General features: G+C 49.6%; 1 protein-coding gene across 4 annotated transcripts in view; it reads left to right on the forward strand.

The window, feature by feature from the left end:
- Positions 1 to 12732, forward strand: part of PIGQ (phosphatidylinositol glycan anchor biosynthesis class Q) — a 35779-nt gene that overhangs the window by 8469 nt on the left and 14578 nt on the right. For all 4 annotated transcript variants that reach the window (XR_011699193.1, XM_071571201.1, XM_071571198.1 and 1 more), the window contains exons 3-6: positions 1879 to 2010; positions 3541 to 3661; positions 10191 to 10317; positions 11459 to 11612. Coding sequence is in view for 3 of the 4 variants with exons in the window: in XM_071571201.1 (XP_071427302.1) it covers positions 1879 to 2010; positions 3541 to 3661; positions 10191 to 10317; positions 11459 to 11612 (534 nt within the window). In the remaining variant the exon portion in view is untranslated. The remainder of the gene's footprint in view (positions 1 to 1878; positions 2011 to 3540; positions 3662 to 10190; positions 10318 to 11458; positions 11613 to 12732) is intronic.

The raw sequence follows: 12732 nt of genomic DNA on the forward strand, positions 1-12732 counted from the left end.
CCCCCCTCTCCCTCCCCTGCACTTCCCTCGGATCCCTCCCCCTGCCAAGGCAGCTGAGGAGCTGTGCTTTCATTTGTCTCCAAGGTGGGAGGCTGTAGCGAGGAGCTGAGTAACTTGGAGACCTCAAATTAAGAATGATTCACAGTACACTGCGTGTGTTTCAAACCCAATGTGTCTGAAATCTGAATGGGGAGGGAGGGGGAAGGGGGACCTTCAGCACTTGGGTTTTTAAGCTGACAAACCACGCATGAAGGGCTCTGAAGGATGTGGGGAGGAGGGGATGGCAGCCATAGGGAACTGAACGGGGTTTGGAGGGGCCATGCCTTGTGATCTGTGTGAAATGCATAAATAGTCTGCCCATGCCAGCCTGTCCTGTGGGCACTGCTGCTGGGCATGGGCTGATCTCCCCTGGATGAAATCCACGGAAGGCACACACACTTTGCAGGGACACACATCTCCAGGCCTTGCTCTGTAATGATACAAACTGCAGGGCTGTGCCAAAGCTGGGCAGGAGAGTGGGTGAAGCAACTAAAAGTGAGTGTAGATTCCTGGACCCTTAATAACAACAGTGAAATTAGTGCAACAACCACTGTGCACAGGAGAGGAGTGGTCCAAATCATGTCCACATCAGGGTTTCTCCCCCAAACCAAAGCTGGTGCTGTGTGTTGCTGTGGGTTCTGGGACCAGCCTGCACCTAGTGCTGTGTCATTTTAGCCTACACAAAGCACCATCAGTCCTTGCTTTATAGGTTGTGTGGAAATAAAATAACTCCCCCAAATAATTGAGCATCATTTAGTACTTTTCTTCTGAGTCATAAGAATAGAACTGTGTGACTGTTTCCTCCCCTACAAGCCTTGTGTGAGTGTTAACTTTGAAACCTGATTAAGTGCTGGATGTGGTGTTACCCACATAATGCTGCTGGGCACTGCAAGGCTGTGGAGAGAAGGTGGGAATGAAGACACTGAGAAAGGAATGTAAAAGTAATAAAAAAAGAAAAAAGGATCAGCTGAAAGAAAAAAAGAGGGGGAAAGGAGAGAAACTGCATGGAAAGCACAGCCCTTTGTTACACCACACACAATACAGAGACTGGTAATCACCTCTGCTGTGAGGAAAGGGTGGGATGGTTGGGGTTGTTAAGCCTGAAGAAGTGAAGCCTCTGGGGAGACCTTGGAGCTCCTTCCAGTGCCTGAAGGGGCTCCAGGAGAGCTGGAGAGGGACTTGGGACAAGGACCTGGAGGAGCAGGATAAGGGCAAATGGCTTCCCACTGCCAGAGGGCAGGGTTAGATGGGTTATTGGGAAGGAATTCTTGGCTGTGAGGGTGGGCAGGCCCTGGCACAGGTTGCCCAGAGAAGCTGTGGCTGTCCCATCCCTGGAAGTGTCCAAGGCCAGGTTGGACGGGGCTTGGAGCAACCTGGACTGGTGGAAGGTGTCCACGGCAGGGGGTGGAATGAGATGAGCTTTGAGGTCCCTTCCACCCCAAGTCATTCAGTGATTCTGTGATTAGTCAGACTGGGATTTGTTCAACAGTTGCACCATGTTGTGTTGTTGCCCTGCACACAAAACTGCCTGGACTCCTCTCTCCTGGAGGCTCAGGCATTGTGCAAGCCCATTATGTATCCCAGAGCACAGGCTGGATTCAGGATTGCCTTATGGTTTCCTTGGAAGAGTGAGGCACATGGTTTGACAGTGGAAATGAGTGTTTGGGTTGTCTTCTTTAGTTGTCTTGGTCTGGCCAGGCTGCCTTAGTTCTGTTCACCTTTTAGAGACCATCTCTGGTTGCACAACCTCACGTGTCCAGTGACTTCTGCCTGGATTTGGGATGCTGGCCTGCCTGCTGCTTGGCAAAGGCAAAAGAACATTCCCGTGTGTTTCTGCAGGGTGCTGAACTTTTGGCCTTTGTCTTTCCTGTGGAGCAAACTCTCAACTTGTGAGCAGCTGGGGCATCGCCTGCAGCACCTCCAGGTCATCAGCAGCCACAGGAAGGCTCAGACCCAGACTCAGCTGATGAGGTATGGAGTCCATGTAAAGTTATGTGTGTCTTTGCTCTGTTCTGTTTCCCTTGGGGAACCCAAACCATGGATCCCATACCCACACAGCACTGTGGGGTCATCACTGTACCCCTTGCTCTGCTCCCTGCTGGTTTGCTCATCTTTGCTCTACTCTCCATTTATATGTATATATGTTTATAACTTTATATGTTAATTATGCTTTTTGCCTTTTGCCCTAGCCTGGGAAAGGCAGCTGGGATATTGCCAGGATATTGCCCCCCAAAGCTTGTCCTGCACCCCTGTGTGAGTGCTTTGCTGTCACTACTCCTACAAACTCATTGTTTCCCCGTGTGCTACTGTGACCAAACACTGCCATCAGCATTCAGTGGCACTTTCCATAGCAGCAGAAAGGTTTCACCCACTGTTTTGGGGAACCTTTTCTTGCAGAAACTGCAGACCAGAGACTCCAACTGCAGTAACAAAGTCAGTGTAAGAGAAAAGCAAACGTGCAGCATGGTGAGTGGAACAGAGCAGAGATCTGAGACAGATATTGAATGCCCCACGGCCCTTCCACTGACAGTCTTGTTCTGTGTGGTTCTCTGATTCTGCAGTAATAGACTCCCAGGGAACACTTAAAATAGATTAGCAGATTTGAAGGCCAGAAGTAACTGTGATTGTTTAATCTGATTTCATGAATGACTCACATCATGGAATTCCATTCAGAAACTCCAGCAGGGAAGGGGCAGCTCAGCAGCCCTTCTGGGTTTGTGTATGAACCCAGAAACACAATTTGTTGCCTTGAGTTAGGAAGCCACCTGATCTCAAAGTGGATTCTCCAAGTGCTGGTGCCCTCAGTGCTGGTAATTGGTAAATCTCCCCTGAGTATGTCTCTGCCTTTCTCTGTAACATTCCTCTTTGTAGCTTCAATCCCCTCTTTGCTCCCTACTAAAAAAGGTTTTGTGTGTGGCAGACTCTGAGTGGCTGCATGTTTAGAATCACAGGATCACAGACCATCCCAAGCTGGAAGGGACCCAGAGGGATCATCCAGTCCAACCCCTGGCCCTGCACAGAAACCCCAACAATCCCACCCTGTCCCTGTCCCGTTGTCCAAACACTCCTGGAGCTCTGGCAGCCTTGGGGCTGTGCCCCCTGCCCTGGGGAGCCTGGTCAGTGCCCACCACCCTCTGGGGGAAGAGCCTTTTCCTGAGATCCAACCTGACCCTGCCCTGACACAGCTCCAGCCATTCCCTGGGTGCTGTCCCTGGTCCCACAGAATGCAGAGATTGGAGCTGTCCCTCCACTGCCCCTCGTGAGGAAGGTGTAGACAGCTCTGAGGTCTTGCCTCAGTCTTGTCTTCTCCAGGCTGAACACAGAAGGTGCAGAACAGCAGTGAAAGTCAGAAGGTCCCTACACTGTTCCTCTTCACTGGGTTGTCCTGGTGTCCCTGGGATATGAAAGCTGCGACGTAAGCAAAGCCAGCAATTGTCATTGAAACATTAAACACTGTCCTTCCTTTTTCTCTAACTCTGTTTCTCTTTCTCCTATATGCAGGAAAGCCAACATCTTTGTCTCTCTGCTGATTGATGTGGCTCTGGGGATACTGCTGATGTCCTGGCTCTACAGGAAGAACCGAATTGGCCACCTTGCTGACGCTCTCATCCCTGTGGCTGACGTAAGTCTGGCCAGATCTGTTCCTTTCTCCTGCTCTGGCTGCTGACCAGCTCTTGATGCCTGGGGTAGCTGGGAGGGGGCAGTGCCTCCCACAAGGCTTTCAGAGAGTCCTGTCTGAAGTCATGCAAATTAGGTCTCCTCAAGAACAGTGGAATCTTCAATCAAGCCTGTTGGGACTGCTCAAAAAGAACACAGCTCTGCTTTGCATGTGCTGTGCATAGTAATTAGATGTTTACTGAAGGGCTGCTCCAGTTCCTGAAGGAACAATTTGGGCTTGGACAGAGCTCTGCAGCTGCAGGTTGAGTAGTTGTGGAGCCACAGTACTTGTATTTTGTTCTGGAGTCAACAGAAAGTGTCCTCAGGTTGTTGCTATGTTTGGTTGTTTGGGTTGTTTGGGTGGAAACAAAACTGTAACCTGGGCTGAATCTGATAAAGTGCTGAAAAGTCAAACTTGATAAGCAGTGCAGCTGTGCTTGTGGAAGGAGCTTTGTGGGGAAGTCCAAAGGCTTTGGCTGGGCAGGGTACAAACACCTGAAATCCTGCCTAAGAACTCTGGGGTACAGAGGTTAAACTAGGAAAACTTGCTGTGTCCTGTGATTTTGTCAAACATAACTCCTCCTGCCCACGAAGATCCCTCAACATCAGCAGAAAGTCATGAAGAGCTAGTCTGACTCACACTGTCCTGCTCTTCTGGTGGTTCTTTTTAGGTGCAGAGCTCCAACATATCTGTTCAGTGGCAGCAGGGAACATACAATGTACTTCAGAAGCTGGAGACCAAACCACTAATCTGAGGTCAGCTCTGTCTTAAGAGCTTCTGTGTCTTGGGAAAACATGTGCAGCCAATTTTGAGCCTTGCCATGCAGCTGCTCAGCCTGATCCTTTCTCTACCCACTTTTCTTTCATTTCTGAGTGGATCTTTCCATTGGTTTCTCTCTAGCAGCTGGAGAACATCTTCTCTCTGCTCTTTCTTCAGCTTTTTGGTTGGGAGGAATTTGATTCTGATTAGAGAATTCCAGCAGCAGTTTATTTTTCCTACTTATGTTGCATTTCCTGGGAAATGCTCCTATTTCCATTGATAATGATCTGTTTGGTCTGTGTCTAACCCTTTAATTAAAAGCCATCAGTCTCTAATCATTCTTGGACATGCTGTACTTTCAGAAAGTGTGTATGGAGTGTCCAGAGTAACTGTGGATCATGGTTGTTGCTATTTTTCTTATCTTTCCTGGTCAGCCTTCCAAGGAGAGCTTGTTTAAGGGTTGCTGCAGCCCCTGCTCAGCATGGGTGGTGGGTAGAAAGGACCACATTTCTTGCAGGAGCCTTACACTACAAATATTTTTCTAAGCCTTATTCCTAAATCTTTTCCCTAACAACTGGGGAAGTTTAAGTTCCCTAGAGCTCTCCTATGGGATTACTGTGAGTGCCCAGCTCTCAGAAATCTGATTTCTTAACAAGTCTGCAGGGAAGTGGCTTTGGCTGCATTTCTGGTGGCACAGGTGGCTCCGGGAGGGATTCCATCTGCCCAGTGTCTTTGGCAGATGGACACTCTCCGTGCCCAAGGTGTGCCCAACCCCAGCACCTGCCCTGGACAGGCTGGCTTGTGAGGCTGCTTGTTTGTTCCTCTCTCAGTAATTTGGCTCATCTGTCACTCAACTTGGGCATCAGTGTCAGTTATCTCCACCGTGTCTCCTGCGTGTGTGCACTTGGTTTCCTGGCTACCACCAGGAGCTCTTTTCTTTCCTTCCTGGAAGTGCTGACTCCTCCATGTGTGGGGGGCCCTGATAGCCACTCAGTGCCTGTTTATCCAGGCTTATCAGTTCAGACCACTCACAACTTTCCTTACTTCCCAGCCTTACTTTCTTCTTCAGGCATATTAGATTGTGGACATAAAATCATTTGGAGTCCTTTTCCTGCCTTTGCTGGGCATTGATTTACATGCATTTTGTGCAGGCCTTAAAAAATGCAGATCTGAGTGATCCCAAAATACACCAATGACTTCAGCATGTGCTGTGCAAGCCAGCATCACTTCTTTTCCAGTGTGACAGCAAAATCTCCCTGTAGCCATTCCGCAGTAGGTTTCCTCTGAGCTGCTGAGTGTCCATCTGGAAGGCATTATTCCCATCACTGGGGCTTTCTCAAGTGCTTGTGTATTGCCAAGTTCAGTAACAGCTCCTGTTCCTTCCCTAAAGCACCTTCTCTTCTGCAGTTGAGCTGTGCCCCAGCTCTGCTGATGGCACTTACACCTCTGTGTGGTAGTAAATAGAACATTGGATATATCACTGGTACCATTTCCCCAGAGGGTGGTGGGCACTGACCAGGCTCCCCAGGGCAGTGGGCACGTCCCCAAGGCTGACAGAGCTCCAGGAGCGTTTGGACAATGGGACAGGAACAGGGTGGGATTGTTGGGGTGTCTGTGCAGGGCCAGGATCCTTGTTGGTCCCTTCCCACTCAGGATATTCCTTGATTCTATTATAATAAGATTATTATGTATTCTAATATTTTAGCAAATTATACATAACCTTATTTTAACCTCATTGATTTTCATGTTGACAAACTAACCTTGTATAGCACATAACCTTACTGGTTTGATTGATTGATTTTAATATTGACAAAATCACAGCTGTGGGGGGCCTGGATAAACTGCTCTGGTTTTTTCCTAGCAAACATATCTCTGGAGGGAAGCAGCTCCAGGTGGGGTATTCAGACTCTCAGCACAGGTCACATGCTCAGCTGCTGCCAGGAGGCTCAAGCCCCATTCCCTGGCCATCATTTCTCATGAAATGGTTCTAAAATCAGCACTTAGCTGGCAATTGTTGATGCCTCACAAGACATCCCACTCTCCCAGCGTGCTGAGCTGCGCTGTGCTGGCTGTAATAACAAGTTGCTTTTGTCAGGCAGCGAGGCAGATGTGATTCACAGACACCCAGGGAGCCACTGGCAAGGAGTGTGTGCAGTACCAAGGGCTGATTTGTGGAGCAGGCTTTCAAATCCAAGAACGGAAAATGGGAATAATCTTCTCTCTGTAGGAACCCTCACAACTCCTACCTTCCTCCTTCCTCTTGATCCCACCAGGCTCCCTCATGGTTTTCCTTTTCCATAGGACAGCCATCTTTCAGAAATACCTGACTCAAAGCACTACACTTGCTTATAAACTCTCTTCTTTTTTTTCTCCTTCATCTCTTTTATCCCCACCAACGCCTGTTTTTCTTGGCTCTGATCTCTTTGAAACTGTGGAATATTTATGGTGGATTGTGCCTCCCAAACCCTCACTGGGGCTTGGAGATATTTGGATGTACGTTCCTACTCAGTCTTGTTCTGCTGATCCAAAACCAAAGCAAGCAGAGGGAACACTTCCTGGAAAATATTGAGAGATGTTGATTTGTAAAGTGGTGTGTCGTGGAGCCCCAAACACCTGCAGCAGACAGGGGCAGGTGTGTCTGGCAGGGAGAGCTTTGGCTCCGTGTGCTCCAACTTGCACCGGATACAACCATTAAGGTTGGAAAAGACCTTCAAGGTGTCCAAGTCCGGCCACCAGCCCAGCACCACCACTGTGTTCACCACTAAAGCATCTCCTCCAGTGCCACATCCACATACTTTTAGAACACTTCCAGGGATGATGACTCCACCACTGCCCTGGGCAGCTGTGCCAGGGCCTGATCACCCTTTCCATGAAGAAACTTTCCCAATATTCTACCTGAATCCTCCCCTGGCACAAGAGGCTGTTTGTTCTCCTCCTGTCCCTGGAGCAGAGCCCGATCCCCCCAGCTCTCCCCTCCTGTCAGGGAGTTGCTGAGAGCGAGAAGGTCCCCCCTGAGCCTCCTTTTCTCCAGGCTGAGCCCCCCCAGCTCCCCCAGCTGCTCCTGCTGCTCCAGCCCCTTCCCCAGCTCCGTTCCCTTCCCTGGAGCATCCCTGGGTTTCCCACAGTGCCCACCCACAGTGCCCTGTGTGTCCTTATCCATGTCATGTCACCATTAGACCCTCTGCATATGGAAACCAGAAAGAAGAGCGTGACAGGAAAGGGAATATTTCCACAGTGAGCTCATCTAACCTTCATTAGCTTCAGTCTCTCCAGTTTGGTCGTGTCCCTGCACCCCGTTACAAAACACTTCAACCCACTGTATCTGATTTATTAATACTGCCCACATTCAGTATTCATGACTGCAGGAGCAGAATTGGCCTCCCAGTCACCTTTTCTGATTCTCCTTCCTATCGATCACTCCTCAAACACCTGTTTAGAAAACAACCTCCAAGGTTATGCCTTAGGACTATGCTTTGGGATGCCTTGCTCAGCTAAATAACAGCAGGGCAGGGCACCTTCCCAGGGCTACGTGCCCCTGTCAGGGTTTAGCAGCACATCTGGGACTGGCAGCCTCCAGAAATACTCCCTGCTAAAAACCAGCCTTGCTGAAGGACTGCTTTCAAGCATTTAAATATTTCATTAAAATCCCCAAATGCTTTTCCTAAGTTACCAATCCAACACTTTAAATATTAAAACCAGTCTATTTATAAAGCAGCAAATGCTTCTCAGCCACAGAGGTGAGCTCTGTGGGATCCAATCAGTCCTGACTTGCAGTGAGACAGAGGGAAAATGGAGGGAATAAAAAGACAAGCCTTTTGGAGAAGTGGGAGATGGAGCCATTAATTTTGCCACTGCACTTAAAGTAAATATTTACAAACTCATTTTGTCAGAATCCTGTTGATTAATAAAGAAAATGGAATCATTCCTTGGAAATAATTTTCCCTGTAGGGAAATTATCTGTATGAGTGATGGCGAAGGTAGGCTACAATGCTTTAGGGACCATGGCATGGTGGTTCTACTTGTGGGCAGTTTTCAATGCCCTTCACTTACAAGGACTTGGCTGTCAGTGGGATTTTTGGAGGTAGAAGGCTTTTCCTCACAATCTGTTCATGTGGGACAGTGTGAGAGGTCCCTTTTTCCAGGTGTGTTCCCCACCTCTTTGGTGAAGGTTGTCACTCTCGGCTCCCTCAGTTCACATCTTGTGAGTGGAGTTCTGCTCTGGTTTCAGCTCAGGGAAGCAGGGCAGGTGGGAAGTACCACGAAGCCATTCCTGTGCCTGTGAGGGTTGTGTAGAGCAGTGGGGTGGAGAGAGAACATCAATAATGAGCATCAGCCTGAAATCACCAGAAACTTTGAGTCAAAGCTCTCCATGAAGGTCTGAAGCACAAGTCTGAGGTGGGAAGGAACAATCCCAGACCTGGGTTTTGGTTTCTTCTGCTGCATGGCAGTGACAGCACATGGGGCAGTTGGGAACGTGTCCTGGAGCTCAGCACTGCCTTGGGAGCTGCACCTCAAATCCTGGGGGCAGTTCTGGGTCATGGCAAGACACACATTGAGGGGCTGGAGCATGTCCAGAGAAGGGAACGGATCCGGGAAGGGGCTGGAGCAGCAGGAGCAGCTGAGGGAGCTGGTGGGGGCTCAGCCTGGAGAAAAGGAGGCTCAGGGGGGACCTTCTCACTCTCTGCAACTCCCTGACAGGAGGGGGGAGCCGGGAGGGGTCGGGCTCTGCTCCAGGGAACAGGGACAGGAGGAGAGGGAACGGCCTCAAGTTGTGCCAGGGGAGGTTTAAGTTGGGTATTGGGAAAATTTCTTCATGGAAAGGGTGATCAGGCCCTGGCACAGCTGCCCAGGGCAGTGGTGGAGTCACCATCACTGGAGGGATTAAAAGCCATGTGGATGTGGCTCTTGGGGACATGGTCAGTGGTGGCCTTGGCCATATGAGGTTAATGGTTGGACTGGATGATCCTAGAGGTCTTTTCCAACCATCATGATTCCCTGATTCTGTGACTTGGGGACAAGCTCCATTAGTGTTTTTCCTCAGTGAGCTGGAGGTGCTTTGTTGCTGGGATGCCTGGAGCCTGCAGAGACACAGCACTGATGGGCAAGGCCAGTGCTACACAGCAGGGTTAGTCTTGCCTAGGACACCACAGACTATCAAGAAAGTTTGAGTATGAAATATATTTATATAATTGTGTTTTCTACCCTGCTCTAAACACATACAGGTTGTTTGTAAAAACTCTTTTTTTGCCCATTGATGCACTGCCATCTTCTCCCCTTTTACAAGCCTGCCCAAACCCAGCCTTGCCCAAACCCAGCTCTGACTTTTTGGTTGACTGTCTCCAGAAGTCCGTTTGTGCACCAGCATCATTTGCCATCTATTTCTAGAACTCTCATCACATCAAGAAATCACCCTGTGGAAGTCTGCCAGAGGTGACAGAGTTTCACACTCCCAGCACTGAGCCCATGGAAGCAGTTCAGGTTCAGTAAGGAATCAGTGAAGGTGCATTTCTGGTTTAACTAGTCAGCTGTAAAGTAGCTATCTGGAGTTTTCCCCATGGATTTGAAGGTTCATAGAATCACAGAATATGCTGAGAATATGGAAGGGACCCATCAGGGCCGTGGAGTCCAGCTCCTGTGGTAGAATCCTGTGAAGGGGCAGCAGTAGCAGTGCATGGTTCCTGTTTGGTGTGGGAGCAGTGTTTTCTCTCCATTCCTTACCTCCCTGTGTTCACAGCACGTGGCTGAGGAGCTGCAGGACCTGCTGCAGTGGCTCATGGGAGCACCAGCTGGGCTGAAGATGAACCGAGCTCTGGATCAGGTCCTGGGCCGCTTCTTCCTGTACCACATCCATCTCTGGATTAGTAAGTGCAGTTGTTTGACTTCCAAGCCTCCCTTTTCATCTCTTCCCTCTGAGTGTTTAATGTTTGCCTAGAGGTGAGCAATGAGTCAAAGTGCTCTTCTGCAAGTACAGACTTGTCTGTGAGTCTTCCTGCTGTGGGAATGGAAGCCAAGGTTGGATTCCCACACAAGGAAATCATGCATATTAAATAAAGTGCTGGTATTGATGCTCTGCAAAAAGTGCAGATCATGATGGACAGCCATGGTGTTTACTTGGTGTCACTGGTGGTGAGTGTCCAAGGGAAGGCTGCTCTGTGAGGTCTGACGTGGGGTTTACGTGGTCTTTGCCATGTGAGAAGCAGCTGATGGGATAGGGATGAGGAGTGTGCAGGGATGCAAACACCAGCCCTGTCCTATCCCCAGTTTTAGCTTAGTGCAATTTCATTATTTCAGGTTCCTCCTTGAAGTAACCCCCTGCTGCTGTCCTTGATGGAGGAGTACAGTCATGATGGGCTTGAACCCCATAGTTCTTATGCTGCTTTACTTTGCTCACCAATCAAGTATGGTCTTGTTTGTGTGACTTTGCCCCACTTCAGTAGTGATGAAAGAGACTGTTTCTCCACACTGTTTTATTTTACAAAAGCCATATGGGGTGGCTTTTGTGGGAAGGGCAGGAAAACAGGAGTGGTTACAGTAAATGTTGATATGTGCAGTTAAAAATCTATTTAAGAACCTGGACACAAATGTAAAAATTCAAATGTTCTATCCCTGGAAGTGTCCAAGGCCAGGTTGGATGAGACTTGGAGCAACCTGGGCTGGTGGAAGGTGTCCCTGCTCATGTCAGGGGGTGGCACTGGATGGGCTTTAAGGTCCCTTCCAAACGAAACCATGCATGGATCACATGTGGAGCAAAGTGGTTGCTCTGTTCAAGGTAAATGTGTCCTCACCTTCCTCTCAGAGCTGCCACACCTGGACAGAAACCTGGGCTGAAAGAGAGTTTTTCTTGGCCCTCCTAAACAGGAGATGGCATCTAAAGTCGTTTTCCAGCTTCATTTCCAAGTTTTCGTGGCTCTGGTTCCTGGAGCAGTGTCCTAGGGTGGGGGCAATCAGTTTTTTGAGAGTGTCAAGGGGAAGGGGACACTGACCCTCTGCCTTGTCCACCAGGCTACATCCACCTGATGTCCCCTTTCATTGAGATGATCCTGTGGTATGTGGGTCTGTCGGCTTGTCTGGGTCTGACTGTGGCCCTTTGCATCCTCTCGGACATCATCGCACTCCTGACCTTCCACATCTACTGCTTCTACGTCTATGGAGCCAGGTGAGTCCCTCCCTGCTGGGTCTGTGTGGGAGAAGGGCCACAGAGCCCTCAGGCCACCTCTTTGATTGGTGGAGCATTCAGTCCTGCTGGACTGCTTTCCAATTCCCAGCTTAACCAGCAATCAATTTATTGCATTATTTTGTGCTGGTGGAAATGATGGGCACAATAGTCCAAGCAACCTGTCTTTCAGTTCTCCTGTGTTTAAATATTTATTTATCATGGTAGTGAGCTGGAAAAATAAAACTACATGACAGGCAGAGGACAGGACAGCTGTTCTCCCCATCCCTTTGATTCAACCTCATAGTGCTCTCCTCAGTTGTACCCTGCCCAGTGTTTAGAGGGGAACTGGAGTAGAGGAGGAGGAAAGGAGAAGCCCCAAAGTCCCTGTCTCTGCCCTGCCTCAGATGTTCTTGTGGAGCCTGGGTGCCAGGTTTGGGTTTACAGCACGGCTGTGTCACCATCCTGGGGTCATTGTCTGGACCTCCTGGAGGGCTCTGTGGCCTGAGAGCTGGGCAGAGGCTCTGGGTGAGTGTGGGGAGTGCAGGGAGCTTTGCTTTGGGGCACATCTGGGGCACGTTGGGCTTCCTGTGCAAGCAGTGCCTGTCACTACTCTGTTCCTGCCCTCCTGGAACCTGTGCTGCACCAGGGGGTCACACAGGCCATGGGGCAACGGCTGAGCTAGACAATAAATAAAGGACCTTTTGGCTTACAAGGTACAGAATGGTGATTGTGCCTCCCCAGGCTTTGCACTGCTAGTGACAGAAGAAATAGTAGGTCTTTATGTACAGGTAGTTTGGGGAATGATTGGAGATACTGAGACTTGATTTATGAGTCAGGCCTGATGCGAGCATAGGGCTCACACCCAAATCAGTATCAGTAACAGGGGGTCTCTTCCCACCACCTCTAACTACTGGAATCACTGTCTGTGAGTACTGGCCTTGCTCCTCCTAATTATGCAGGGAGTGGGAGTAGGAAAAGCATTTTCTCAGCTGATTGCTCTTCCCTCGAGCTGCAGGGAGCCAGCCAACCCACCTCGTGTTTCTCAGAAGTAGAAAGAGCTGTGTGGTACCTTGGCACTGGCACTGAGCTGCCTGCTGAGCCAGGTGCCCCTGTGGAGAGC

This window comes from Pithys albifrons, chromosome 16, assembly GCF_047495875.1.
Source record: "Pithys albifrons albifrons isolate INPA30051 chromosome 16, PitAlb_v1, whole genome shotgun sequence".
Classification (NCBI taxonomy): domain Eukaryota; kingdom Metazoa; phylum Chordata; class Aves; order Passeriformes; family Thamnophilidae; genus Pithys; species Pithys albifrons.